The 15556-nt window shown below is 39.7% G+C and overlaps 1 protein-coding gene across 1 annotated transcript in view; it reads right to left on the reverse strand.

The window, feature by feature from the left end:
- Positions 1–15556, reverse strand: part of IFI35 (interferon induced protein 35) — a 504650-nt gene that overhangs the window by 309233 nt on the left and 179861 nt on the right. The window contains exons 3-4 of the mRNA XM_044054662.1: positions 14658–14816; positions 10738–10854 (exon numbers count right to left, since the gene is read on the reverse strand). Of these exons, the coding sequence (XP_043910597.1) occupies positions 10738–10854; positions 14658–14816 (276 nt within the window). The remainder of the gene's footprint in view (positions 1–10737; positions 10855–14657; positions 14817–15556) is intronic.

Below are 15556 nucleotides of genomic sequence, written 5' to 3' on the forward strand. Positions count from 1 at the left end.
GAAATACCCTCGTGAATTATATTACATAGGGAAACAGAAAATTCAGGACTAGATTTATGGAACATTTGAGGGATGTGAAAAATCAAAGGGAAAAGAAAATAATATCCACACATTTTAAAAAAATATCATAATAGTGACAAAAGTTTGTTATATGGCACCATTTTAGAAAAGGTTGAGTATTGAGAAGAATGAAAATGTATCAAAACAAAAACTGATGTATAAGGAAAGAATATATATTTTAAAATATAAAACTTTGGTACCTAGAGGCTTAAATAATGAGCTGAATTGGAAGTGTTTGCTTTAAATGAATAATTTTAAGTAAATTGATTAATTGTTTAATTAACTGGCTGTAAATTATGGATGTATAAGAAGGGTCTGTTTTTTGTACTTGTGTTATTCCTTAAAGGTGGTTACACCAAGGCACTAGAATAAATTTTTTTATTTTACTATATGGTCTTTTGTTTTCCTGGAGTTTTCCATTGTGAGCAGAACTGCTGATACATTTTAAATGTTTGGACAATAGTTGCTGTAATTCGTGGAGTGAGAAGGCGAGAACAGAAGAGTGGTTGAACTAGAAGAACATGTCTATGTTCCATTCACATCAGCCATTCAAAGTCCATAAACACTGCAGAGAAATGCAACTAGAGGAACATGTCTATGTTCCATTCACATCAGCCATTCACAGTCCATAAACACTGTAGAGAAATGCAACTAGAGGAACACGTCTATGTTCCATTCACATCAGCCATTCACAGTCCATAAACACTGTAGAGAAATGCAACTAGAGGAACACGTCTATGTTCCATTCACATCAGCCATTCACAGTCCATAAACACTGCAGAGAACTGCAACTACAGGAACATGTCTATGTTCCATTCACATCAGCCTCTCACAGTCCACAAACACTGCAGAGAAATGCAACTAGAGGCACAAATCTGTGTTCCATTAATGTTAGCCTGTCACAGTCCATAAACACTGTAGAGAAATGCAACTACAGGAACATGTCTATGTTCCATTCACATCAGTCGTTCACAGTCCATAAACACTGCAGAGAAATGCAACTACAGGAACATGTCTATGTTCCATTCACATCAGCCACTCACAGTCCATAAACACTGCAGAGAAATGCAACTACAGGAACATGTCTATGTTCCATTCACATCAGCCTCTCACAGTCCACAAACACTGCAGAGAACTGCAACTACAGGAACATGTCTATGTTCCATTCACATCAGCCTCTCACAGTCCACAAACACTGCAGAGAAATGCAACTAGAGGCACAAATCTGTGTTCCATTAATGTTAGCCTGTCACAGTCCATAAACACTGTAGAGAAATGCAACTACAGGAACATGTCTATGTTCCATTCACATCAGTCGTTCACAGTCCATAAACACTGCAGAGAAATGCAACTACAGGAACATGTCTATGTTCCATTCACATCAGCCACTCACAGTCCATAAACACTGCAGAGAAATGCAACTACAGGAACATGTCTATGTTCCATTCACATCAGCCACTCACAGTCCATAAACACTGCAGAGAAATGCAACTACAAGAACATGTCTATGTTCCATTCACATCAACCATTCACAGTCCATAAACACTGCAGAGAAATGCAACTACAGGAGCATGTCTATGTTCCATTCACATCAGCCACTCACAGTCCATAAACACTGCAGAAAAATGCAACTACAGGAACACGTCTATGTTCCATTCACATCAGCCATTCACAGTCTATAAACACTGTAGAGAAATGCAACTAGAGGAACATGTCTATGTTCCATTCACATCAGCCATTCACAGTCCATAAACACTGTAGAGAAATGCAACTACAGGAACACGTCTATGTTCCATTCACATCAGCCATTCACAGTCCATAAACACTGCAGAGAAATGCAACTACAGGAACACATCTATGTTCCATTCACATCAGCCATTCACAGTCCATAAACACTGTAGAGAAATGCAACTAGAGGAACACGACTATGTTCCATTCACACCAGCCATTCACAGTCCATAACCACTGTAGAGAAATGCAACTAGAGGAACATGTCTATGTTCCATTCACATCAGCCATTCACAGTCCATAAACACTGTAGAGAAATGCAACTAGAGGAACATGTCTATGTTCCATTCACATCAGCCTCTCATGCACTGAAATACCCTCGTGAATTATATTACATAGGGGAAACAGAAAATTCAGGACTAGATTTATGGAACATTTGAGGGATGTGAAAAATCAAAGGGAAAAGAAAATAATATCCACACATTTTAAAAAAATATCATAATAGTGACGAAAGTTTGTTATATGGCACCATTTTAGAAAAGGTTGAGTATTGAGAAGAATGAAAATGTATCAAAACAAAAACTGATGTATAAGGAAAGAATATATATTTTAAAATATAAAACTTTAGTACCTAGAGGCTTAAATAATGAGCTGAATTGGAAGTGTTTGCTTTAAATGAATAATTTTAAGTAAATTGATTAATTGTTTAATTAACTGGCTGTAAATTATGGATGTATAAGAAGGGTCTGTTTTTTGTACTTGTGTTATTCCTTAAAGGTGGTTACACCAAGGCACTAGAATAAATTTTTTTATTTTACTATATGGTCTTTTGTTTTCCTGGAGTTTTCCATTGTGAGCAGAACTGCTGATACATTTTAAATGTTTGGACAATAGTTGCTGTAATTAGGAGTGAGAAGGCGAGAACAGAAGAGTGGTTGAACTAGAAGAACATGTCTATGTTCCATTCACATCAGCCATTCAAAGTCCATAAACACTGCAGAGAAATGCAACTAGAGGAACATGTCTATGTTCCATTCACATCAGCCATTCACAGTCCATAAACACTGTAGAGAAATGCAACTAGAGGAACACGTCTATGTTCCATTCACATCAGCCATTCACAGTCCATAAACACTGTAGAGAAATGCAACTAGAGGAACACGTCTATGTTCCATTCACATCAGCCATTCACAGTCCATAAACACTGCAGAGAACTGCAACTACAGGAACACGTCTATGTTCCATTCACATCAGCCTCTCACAGTCCACAAACACTGCAGAGAAATGCAACTAGAGGCACAAATCTGTGTTCCATTAATGTTAGCCTGTCACAGTCCATAAACACTGTAGAGAAATGCAACTACAGGAACAAGTCTATGTTCCATTCACATCAGTCGTTCACAGTCCATAAACACTGCAGAGAAATGCAACTAGAGGAACATGTCTATGTTCCATTCACATCAGCCACTCACAGTCCATAAACACTGCAGAGAAATGCAACTACAGGAACATGTCTGTGTTCTATTCACATCAGCCACTCACAGTCCATAAACACTGCAGAGAAATGCAACTACAGGAACATGTCTATGTTCCATTCACATCAGCCACTCACAGTCCATAAACACTGCAGAGAAATGCAACTACAGGAACATGTCTATGTTCCATTCACATCAACCATTCACAGTCCATAAACACTGCAGAGAAATGCAACTACAGGAGCATGTCTATGTTCCATTCACATCAGCCACTCACAGTCCATAAACACTGCAGAGAAATGCAACTACAGGAGCACGTCTATGTTCCATTCACATCAGCCATTCACAGTCCATAAACACTGCAGAGAAATGCAACTACAGGAACACGTCTATGTTCCATTCACATCAGCCATTCACAGTCCATAAACACTGCACAGAAATGCAACTACAGGAACACGTCTATGTTCCATTCACATCAGCCATTCACAGTCCATAAACACTGCAGAGAAATGCAACTAGAGGAACATGTCTATGTTCCATTGACATCAGCCATTCACAGTCCATAAACACTGCAGAGAAGTACAACTAGAGGAGCATGTCTATGTTCCATTCACATCAGCCTCTCATGCACTGAAATGCCCTCGTGAATTATATTACATAGGGGAAACAGAAAATTCAGGACTAGATTTATGGAATATTTGAGGGATGTGAAAAATCAAAGGGAAAAGAAAATAATATCCACACATTTTAAAAAATATCATAATAGTGACGAAAGTTTGTTATATGGCACCATTTTAGAAAAGGTTGTGTGTAATGAGAAGAATGAAAATGTATCAAAACAAAAATTGATGTATAAGGAAAGCATATATATTTTAAAATATAAAACTTTGGTACCTAGAGGCTTAAATAATGAGCTGAATTGGAAGTGTTTGCTTTAAATGAATAATTTTAAGTAAACTGATTAATTGTTTAATTAATTGGCTGTAAATTATGGATGTATAAGAAGGGTGTGTTTTTTGTACTTGTGTTATTCCTTAAAGGTGGTTACACCAAGGCGCTAGAATAAATTTTTGTATTTTACTATATGGTCTTTTGTTTTCCTGGAGTTTTTCATTGTGAGCAGAACTGCTGATACATTTGAAATGTTTGGACAATAGTTGCTGTAATTCGTGGAGTGAGAAGGCGAGAACAGAAGAGTGGTTGAACTAGAAGAAAATGTCTATGTTCCATTCACATCAGCCATTCACAGTCCATAAACACTGCAGAGACGTGCAATTAGAGGAACATGTCTATGTTCCAGTCACATCAGCCTCTCACAGTCCACAAACACTGCAGAGAAATGCAACTAGAGGCACAAATCTGTGTTCCATTAATGTTAGCCTGTCACAGTCCATAAACACTGCAGAGACATGCAATTAGAGGAACTTGTCTATGTTCCATTCATATCAGCCTCTTTCAGTCCACTGTGTTGCCTGTATAGAAAAGATGATCCCCTGTTACCTGACCAACTCTGCCCAGAGTTGAGTAATCCCTCTCTCACTCCAGAGAGATACTGAAAAGTTGGTCAACGTGCATCCTATAGATCACCGGACTAATGGTGCAGAAGCAGAGTGCACATTTGCAATGCCAATGACCAGAGTCCATGAACATACAGTCCACTGGTAAAGCTGGTTCTGGGGACACAGTGAAGTGGCTACCTGTCTGAGTTGGACTTGGGAAAGTCTGATACTCATGTGACCACTGGCACAAACTATGAGCCTCATACTTCATTTACTCATATTACAGGGTTCAGAGATGATGCCTTTGACATTATTACAATATCCAATCCCCTACGCTAGGAGGTTTGACTAGCTGCCAAGAGGATGATGGCTCCTTGCTCCAATCACACATCTTTCCAATGGATTCTCTGCTCCTCTGTGCTACAAATTAATTCTGTCAAGGTTGACTCCTTGAGGATTTAGGGGGCCTACCCAGTGAAGACTTTGGGGGGTTTCCAGATGGAGCAATCAGGGGATCTGGGGGATGGATGACAGTGGAAGTGAGGAGAGCATACGGAGTGATGTATAGGGCAAGGCGGGGAAGATATATAAAAAAAATAACAATGTACCTTCCAGAATGTGTTATAAAAAATCAAAGCTCTGAAAAAATGCATTACTATAGTATTCCTTATTTACAGATGGGTTTACTATTCTTTCGCTTGTTTCTCTCTTTTTTATTAACCTTTACATTATGTTATAGTTCTACTTTATTAATGTTCAATGTCGTGCATCCATATTTCCTAATTTCATACTTGCTAGGAATCAGGTAACCAGCCAAGGGTAGAGGGTTTAGAACTTTCTCAACTGTATGTGTGAAAACTATCCCTATGCTGTAAAATACAAAAACCATGTTGAAACGTTGCTTTAAATAGGACATAAATCTTGTCTGTGATATGAACATTGACTCCAGGTGATGATCACTGTTAATGGACACCAAGACCCCAAGTACAAAATGGGAAAAAAGGGGGGGATTGATGCAGATTCATTTTATCAGAGCATGGTCCCATAAAAGTAGCAATGGCTAAAGATGAGAGAATGGAGAGGAGGACAGGACTCGTTATAATAGCAAATGTGGTTTCTCTGTTTTGTACAGCTGCCTGTTGAACTGGAAGTTTCAGAAAATGTGTGGTTAGAAATCTGACCTCTCCAAGACTCTTTATAAGAAGCTAACTAACAACCTTTTCAGTATGACTTGATGTTAACTTAAAAATCAAGCTACTAAAAATCCCAACCAAAATATATTATCCTTCCTCCAGAATGCACACATAATAAAACCAAAATGAATAAGCAATGTTCTTATTTGGATGGCACAACAGTGCAGTGGTTAGCATTGCTGCCTCACATCTCCTTGGTTCTTCAGGTCACTTTAGGGGTGACATCTTTGTAAAAACTACATTCCATCTCTGAGACTGTGTATTTTTTGCTGCCTGCTCCACGTTCCTACAGCATCCCAAAAGATGTGCAATAGGTGAAATGGAGAGACTCCAAATTACCAGTAGATGTGCATGGTGTCTGTATGTGTGTGTGCACGCATACACATGCATCCTGTGGTGGTTTGGCACTGAAATTTCTCTGCCTTCTCTCCACTAACTGCACTGATGAGCTCTAACTCCCTGGCAACCCTGAAGTGGATTAAGCAAATAATAACATGATAAATGAATGAATGAATGAATGAATGAATGAATGAACAAATAAATGAATAATTCTAGTCACTTTAGAAATTAAACCTTATCTTCACCAAAGATGTGTAAAGCATCAATATGAATGAATGTGTACAGATGAAAAAAGAAAAGTCAAATTGAGTAATATTTAAATTTCAAAACTATAGTTTAGTGCTTTGGCTAACCACTTACTTCACATAGACAACATCTTTCTAGGATGTTTACTGGCAGCAAATACTTAGACAGGTCAGTAAAAACTGTCTTAGCACAAAAAAAAAGGTCTGAAAATATCTACATTCAGCAGTAAAATAGCTTGTGGGACATTAATGTGTGGAATCTCCAAGTGCTGCATTCTTATACTACTTTCTGTTGTCTGCTCTCCGAATTCAAGTGAAAAACTAAAATTCATGAGACAGGAATTCTCACAAAATGGCTGCCATTATCCAGATATTTTTGCCAGCTTTCCACCCATGAAGAAGTATCCAAATTTGCTTCTCATTTGGGGAGTCCCTGTCAGAAAGCACAAATGCCTCCAATGTGACACTATATCACAAATGTTTTCTGTACACAATTGTGATGGGATGGCACCTGTGTGTGACGTCCAAATAACAAGATGCCACCCACTGTGACATTAACATGACTGGTACAAATGGAGCTTGAATCCCACCACTGCCATCTGAGGTGAAGTAATATCAAGAAAGTGCAGGTAAGTCTATTTCATAATTAATTAACAAAAAACAACCTGGCCCCAACAGTATAAAAAGAATACATACACATACCCCTGATATGGGCTTCTAACATCCACACCTAAACTAAACTGCATACAGGCTACTTACAGAGCTGAGTCTTTGGCCAAGCCCCCACAGGCTCCTACCTCACCCCTCTGTGAACAAATGTCTTCCAGTCCCCCTTTATCCACTGTAACTGCCTTTCATATAAAGTATTATTTTCTGAGACACACGTGCACGCATACACAGACACAGACACATACACACACACAGACACATACACACACACACAGACACAGACACACACACACAGACACAGACACACACATGGCTCAGGGAAGACCAGCAGAAGTCTCCAATTACCAACAGCATTCTTCCTGGCATGGCAGTACTGACATCACTCTGTATCAGGGCCAAATCAACCAGTTACCTGTTGTTACTAAATAAGCCAAATATGAAATCATATACATCATTTTTTTCCATTAGTATTAGGCCCAAGCAGTCCAATGACAGATGTGCATCACACTCTTAATAATTATCAGTGTAAATAATGATTACTCTCTTCTCAGATAAACAAAAATGCATAAATATACTTCTAATAAATAATGGACATTAGCCAAATGTAAAATTATATACATCAATCAATCTGGTAGTTAGCAGAAAGGATTAAGGCTCTGAAATGTTACTGAACTGCTCTGTATAACTAAGGCTATAAGATTTCACCATCATTTGCCTGCCATGAGACTCTAGCCAAATAACTCAACTAGACAGTGCTTCTGGGCTGCCCCTGAAAAGGAGCATGCATAGCCAATGGTCTTTCTCAGTTAACAAATGTATAAAAATTGTCTCTTCCATTGGTAGTACACTGGGAGATGTGCAATGCAGGTCATTACACAATGGTGTAAATAACGACTACTCTCATAAATAAAAATGCATAAATACACAATAAATAACAGGTCTCAGTCACAACAATTTAAAGACTAATAAATAAAATGTATTTAAGTTATAAAGACAGCAATGCAAATACAGATTAAAATATACTTTGGTTGGTAAACACAGAGAAATGAAATAAAAGGCAATAAAAATACAGGACGCATACAGAAAAAAACTAAGCTCCAGCTACCCAAGTTTCATGGCTACAGCATATTATGGAAATACTGTTCCTAAATATCATAAGTTAGATAAATTAATAACTAGTACTCTCAGACTGGTCCACCACAGACAAGACAGACTTCACAGACTGGTCCACCACAGACAAGACAGCAACAACATCTCACTTAGCAGAGCATAGCATAGTATAATAATTCATAAACATCCCCCCCCACCCCCCCAGCTCTCAATATTAATTGCATGACATCATCATTTTGTTGCTGGCCTACAGAAAAATAAGTAGTTAGACCAATTATTTTATTTGTCATGGCAGTGATGGAAATTGCCATTACTTGTCCAAGTCTGCTTCCTTCTCTTGAATCCACCCTGGTGGTTTTAGTGATATGCAAGACATTAAGCCCATCAGCAATCTGAGCATCATCTCAAAAGGAAGACGGTGCCTGCTATTGCATCTTTCTTTGTTACATTCCCAAAAGAACACAGCACATCTGGACATGCAACACAATTCAAAGACATTGCTGCTTCTTTTATATTGAAACAGAAAAAAGTCACAAGTTACATATTCCTAACAACATGATGATTGCAGATCAACAGAGAACGAGAAAAATATACATTACAATTTTTATTGTTTCCTTTACCTGGCACTACTCCTGGCATCACAGCCATGTCGCAACACACTGCCTATGATTCCTTTAAAATACACATCAACATCTGCAGTTTAACAGCAGCTTAGGCCTGACTGATGTCACTGGTTTATTGTGCTAATACTTGCACATTTGATTGTGCTTCATCACATTAGTGCCACATTCATGGCTGACTACATCCTTAAGTTTTCCTCTGTCATTTCCCAAGTCCCCAGACTACTGCTGCCAGCTCTGTAATGTCTTCACACCACATTCATTCATATAGTTTCTATGGCAAGGGCAAATCAACAGTGACAGCCAGGCTATGATTCCCACCAATATTCCGTAATATCAGTAATGACAGGATGATATCTATTATTAGTTCCTCCCATCAAAACTTAAAAAATACTGCTAGCTCCTGAACAGATTATCCATACACTTAGTTATCACGTTGGATTAACTCCAGGGCAAAGAGACAAAGTCTGAGTGGGTCCATCCAGCAATCATCCAAGTGATATACTGCAGCAAGATGGAGTGCCAGACATGAGTGAGTAAAAAACATCATGTTGAGAAACACGTAAATTTCCCTTTTCATACCATACCTATACCTTTTCCTCTGATAAGTGGAGTGACTTCTTCTTCTTCTTTTGGCTGCTCCTGTTAGGGGTCGCCACAGCAGATCAACTGTTTCCATTTCTTCCTGCCCTCTGCATCTTGCTCTGTCACACCAACCACCTGCATGTCCTCTCTCACCACATCCATAAACCTTATCTTAGGCCTTCCTCTTTTCCTGTTACCTGGCAGCTTCATCTTTAGCATCTTTTTCCCAATATACTCTGCATCCCTCCTCAGTACATGTCCAAACCAACGTAATCTTGCCTCTCTGGCTTTGTCTCCAAACCTTCCAACCTGGGCTGACCCTCTAATATACTTATTCCTAATCCTGTCCATCCTTATCCAGTGCAAATCTTAACATCTTCAACTCTGCCACGTCAAGCTCTGACTCCTGCCTTTTTGTCAATGCCACTGTCTCCAACCCATATAACATAGCTGGTCTCACTACCCTCTTGTAGACCTTTCCTTTCAGTCTTACTGGTACTAGTCTGTCACAAATCACTCCCAACACTCTTCTCAACTCACTCCATCCTGCCTGTACTCTCTTCTTCACCTCTCTTCCACACTCACCATTACTCTGAACTGTTGATCCCAAGTACTTAAACTCATCCACCTTTGCCACCTCTACTCCCTGCATCCTCACCATTCCTCTATCCTCCCTCTCATTCACACACATATATTCTGTCTTAGTCCTGCTGACCTTCATTCCTCTTCTCTCTAGAGCATATCTCCACCTCTCCAAGGTCTCCTCCACCTGTTCCCTACTCTCACTACAGATCACAATGTCATCTGCAAACATCATAGTCCACGGGTACTAGTGACTAAAGAACATATTTACAGTATCGCTTGGTTGCCCACTGTATGTGAACACCAGAGACCCTACTACAGATGTGTTCTTGCTTACAATGCAGCCTATGATCATGTGCAACCACAGTATAGGCTTAACTTTCCCCCCATCACAAACATCCGGGGCACATTCGGCCTGCCTCACAATCCGCTTACTGCCCCACCAAAAACTTTCTTTCCAAGGATGAAAGCATATGTACAGCTCTTAATCCACATTTCTTTGTCAGTTAATTTGAACGATCCAAGCTCACTTCTGTACCTGGTTCACTGGCATTATAAATGATATTTTTACCAATCCATTGATATCTGTTATAGACTTCCCACATGAACTTAATTTCTTGCCTGCCACTTACTTTAATTTGTTCTTGTAGACGGGCCTCTTCTGCCTCAACATCTTTCAGTTCTTTCTGTAGACCTTCCATATCTGACATTAGATCATTCTGTTCTTCTTCAAGGTCTTCAAGTTTCATCTGCAAAAGAAAGGAAGGAATCTAGTTTGTATATATACTGCATGACTGTTCATGATATTAATTTCTGCCATACTGGAAGAAGGAAAGTAAAGTCACATACACATTCTACATTGTTATTTTAAACAGTTCAAAATGTACTAGATGAACATTGTCAGGAATGTATCCAACTATAGATATCGTCTAGATCAATTAACACTGTCATCCCAGGTCAAAAGCACAAAAATGCAGTATTAGAAATAAGGATTCCTTAGATGACCAACTAGTTTCCTTATAACTCAAAAAAATGTAGACCACTCACCAGATACCTCACAGCCTGAGTCTTCCTACAACCCATATAAAAACACTCAAACTCTTCTCTGTGTTTATGAACCCGCATCCTCCACAAGAAGGCTATCCTAGTCCTCTACTATCCTCAGTATGAAAAAAACGGTTTCCTTCGTACATTGCTCCTCAGCCATCCAACCACTATGTTTTGAAAGATGCCGCACATTTGAACTCTTGATTTCTCTGAGGTCCCATTTCCCTTCTAGCACACTATTCTTCACTACTTGTAATCTCTCACCTTTTCACTGGGTTCATATGAAAATGCTAAACCAGTTTACTTCATCTCCTTGAAATGTTTTCATCAACTCTCCTTAAGAACTTCCCCTAGAACTGTATAGAGTAGTCTAGAGAATAGTTTTGATTGAAGCCTGTAAGTATTTTTTTTTTACTTGTTATACCTTTTCCTCTGTACCTGCAATATCCAGCCCTCTTTATAGTTTCCTCACATCACTCATTAGCTTACTGTTAAAGCCACCATAAACCCCTTTCAATTACTGCAGTTGCTGCTACCTCTCCATCACTAGTACATTCATTAACCTCTTTTTTTTTCTCTTAGCTACAATACTTTGTACTTCTTTGCAGTGAGTTTAAGTTGCATGCATTTAGATCCCTCCCCCATCCAGAAGCCCCCACTGTGGAAAAAGTTCAACTGTCCATATAACGCAATTTATTGAAAGGCAGTTGACCTCAGAAGTGACAAACTACAAGAAAATGTAAAATGGAGATAGCTGTTCAGAACATTAAATGCAGTTAACTGATAGTGTCTGGGTCTGGCTGGCCTGCTGATGCAAAAGATGTCCACCTGCAACTCCAGTGACCCATTTTTAGAAACGCACTTGGGTTGTTTTTAGTTTGGATGGGAAGAGCAGAAACGTAGTACCTAAATGAGCTTTAATTATGTCTCCCTTGCGGGCAGTGGGATTAGGGATTTCTTCACAGGTATGGTTATGCACATATCTACACACCACAAAGTGAGTAAGCATAATACAGAGCTGCATACCTCACATTCAAAGAACTTAGGAGAAATGCAAGGAGCTCCTACCAAGCAGAATAGTAGTACCATGGCTGCTCCAACCCCTTACCACAATAATGTTTTTGCAAAATTATTAGCAGGAGCTACTATTGTTCTTGAAGAGGATATTTACACTCTATGACAACAATATGGCATTCTATAGTTATGTCAAGAATCTAAATGGCAATGCTCAGATCTGCTCTGAGCTACAAACAGATAGGCATTAAATATACTGATCCCAAGGATATTGCTGACATCCTGGCAGATCGATTTAGTGCCAACTTCACTCCCCTCTCACCCCCTAAAGGGCCCATCTCAATACCAAAAGATTGCCAAATTCCGGTAATCATGGCCACACAGGTAGAAACTGCACTCTCCAAAGCTGAGAATACAGCATCCATGGGACCAGATGACATCCCGGGCTGTGTACTACATAACTACAAAATATACTGGCACCTCATCTAAGTGTCATGTTTAATCATAGCCTCACCTCAGGCTTCGTGCCCACTGAGTGGTGGCACAGCTACAGTTATCCCACTCCACAAGGGTGGATCCACCTTGGATCCCGGGAACTACAGTCCCATCAGTCTGACAAGCCTGATCTGCAAGGGCATGGAACGCATTATCATGGAACTTATAAACAAAGACATTGGCAACCTTCAAACACTGGACCCCACCCAATTTGGGTTTGTGAAGGGCCGATCTTGTCTTCTGAACCTGATTGACTTCTTCAAATCAGTCTCCAGAGCTGTGGACGAGGGTAAGGCAGTCCACACAGCCTATCTGGACCTTGCCAAGGCCTTTGACACCATCCCCCACTCTGGAATCATAGGTAAACTTACTAAGCTGGGCATAAATCCCTACGTCTCTCGATGGGTTGCCAGCTGGCTTACTGACAGAACACAGACTGTAAAAGTAGCCGACTTCAAATCCAGGTCCACACAAGTACAGTACTTCAGGGTTCAGTCCTGGGACCACTCTTGTTTGGCATCTACTTCTCTGATGTACAACCCAACACTAAGGGACTCTGGCTAACAAAGTTAGCAGATGAATGCAAACTGGGAGCCATTACTGAATCCCCAAATGATGTGGATATTCTACAAAAGGGCCTTACAGAAACAGATGCTTGGTGCCAGAGCCATGGGCTCAAGCTTAATGCCAAGAAATGTATAGTTATCCCCTTTGGGAAAAACCATGTACCCATGAATTACCACATAGGTGGCAATACACTAAACATCGAAAGTGTGATGAGAGACTTAGGGACACAGGTGGACAGTGGTCTCACCTTCGATAACCACATCGCCACAACAGTCAGGAAATCCTTCTATGTGGTACACCTCATCACTAAGGGCTTTTCATCCAGAAAAAAGGAGGTCATTGTCCCACTGTACTCATCCCTCATTAGACCCATTATAGAGTACAATGCCCAGTTTAGTATGTACCTCACAAGACATCTGCAACAGCTGGAAAGGCCACAGAAATACTTCACTAAAAGAATCAGAGGCCTAAAGCAGATGCCCTATGCTGACCGTCTAAAAAACTCCAGCTATACTCTGTGGCATATCGTCTACTCAGAGGCGATCTCTGCCTAACATGCAGGGCCATGTCAAACCCTGAGTTGTTGGACATGCTACACTTAAAGAAATCCCAATCCCTCAGAGCCACATGCTCCAGGTATCGAAACCTTGTCATCACAATGAACAAAACATGCTGGAGGAATAGGTTCCTGACCCAGAAACTCCCCCATACTCTGGAATAGACTGCCCATACATGTCAAGTAGAGAGCCTCCTTGGCCCTCTTCAAAAGGAACGTTGACGATTGGATGGGAGATAGGAAATACACCAAGGGGATCACGTCAGTCACCCTGCTAGATAGGGGTCCAGGGAAGTAAATATTGTGGGAAGAAATATCCAGGGAATTGTTATGGCTAGTCTTGTATAGGCCCTAGGGCTGATAGCCTAGTACCAACCTATGAACCTATGAGTGGGCATCATCTCAGATTTAACAATATGAACAGTGTCATGCAAAACCTAAAGGCTTATGAAGATGTATCTGAGCCAGGAAAGACTGTATGGGTATACAGTGCCCAGATCGCATGTACTGGAAGGAGCCTCACCAGCCAATATATGGGTTACAGTGCAGGGCAGCTGGAAGGGAAGGTCACCAGGAATAAATGGCAAGCAGAAAAGGACAGAAAAATGGAGGGTGGCAGAAAACATCTGTTAATATGATTTTCTGTTTAAAGATTATCCCAAGTGCCTAGCACTCATGTTATTCAAATATATTTTACAGCAATTAATGCAAACATGTAGACAGGAAAATAAAAAAAAAAGAAAGAAAAGAAGAGACAGTCAAGTCCATTGAAGTACTATAACTATCCCTATTTATTGTCCCATTTCCTTTCCAGTTGTTCTGCATCTTCCCAAGCTAAAGGAATATCCCCTGTCATAAGCTGGCATCTCTTACCTTTAGATTAAAGCTCATTTCTTTACGCTCTTGATCGCAAGATTCAAGATCCTTCTGGAAGTCTTTAATTCGTTCACTGAGTTTTAAAGCCATCTGTTTAGCCTCGCATTCTGCAGTTTTTAGCTTCTCTGTGTCTTGTTCTATTTCAGAAATAGTTTCCTTGATAAAAACAGAATATGTAAATAATTTAAATAACTTCTACTGAAATGTGGTAGAACTACATTTTAAACACAGTTACAATAGGTCAGATAAGGCATAACAGTCTGCTGGCATGAAGCAGTGTATCCATCTGTGACAGTTAGTTTAAAGACTGTGACTAGAGGGTCAAGCAAGGAAACAAGTAACATCTATCTGTTTCACTAGAGTGGAGTGGTGAACACCAAACAGCACCATCTGAGGCCAGAGATGCACAGAGATGAGAAAAAACTATCTTGGTCCAGTAACACCAGTTGTGCCTGCTGCAGTTACGGACACACAAAGATGAAGGTAATGTGTATGGCAGCAGAAGAGGCCATTACATTGGTAATGCTCGATCTTGGACCAAGACTGCCATTCATAAAAAGAAGAGGAGAAAATATGGACTGCAAATTAATACTATGCAGTACTATTTCATTATCCAATACTTCCATTTTTGAAATAATACATTTTTTTGTCCAAAACAGAATGCAGTCTGTATTTTTTCATTAAAATTATTCCATTTTACATGGCAGACAAACAAAACATTTACAAGTACCAGTATGGATGAAATGAAAAAAAAAAAATCAAGTAGCAGTACATTACTATTTTAAAGTACATAACCCTCACAGTATAATAAAAAAAACCTAAGGCATGCAGTTCCTACAGTAGAATAACAGATAAGTACTTAGCAGAAATCCCAAGACTCTGGTATTCAGGCCGAC

The sequence above is a fragment of the Protopterus annectens genome, chromosome 13.part0, assembly GCF_019279795.1.
Source record: "Protopterus annectens isolate FY-2018-M chromosome 13.part0, PAN1.0, whole genome shotgun sequence".
Lineage (NCBI taxonomy): Eukaryota > Metazoa > Chordata > Ceratodontiformes > Protopteridae > Protopterus > Protopterus annectens.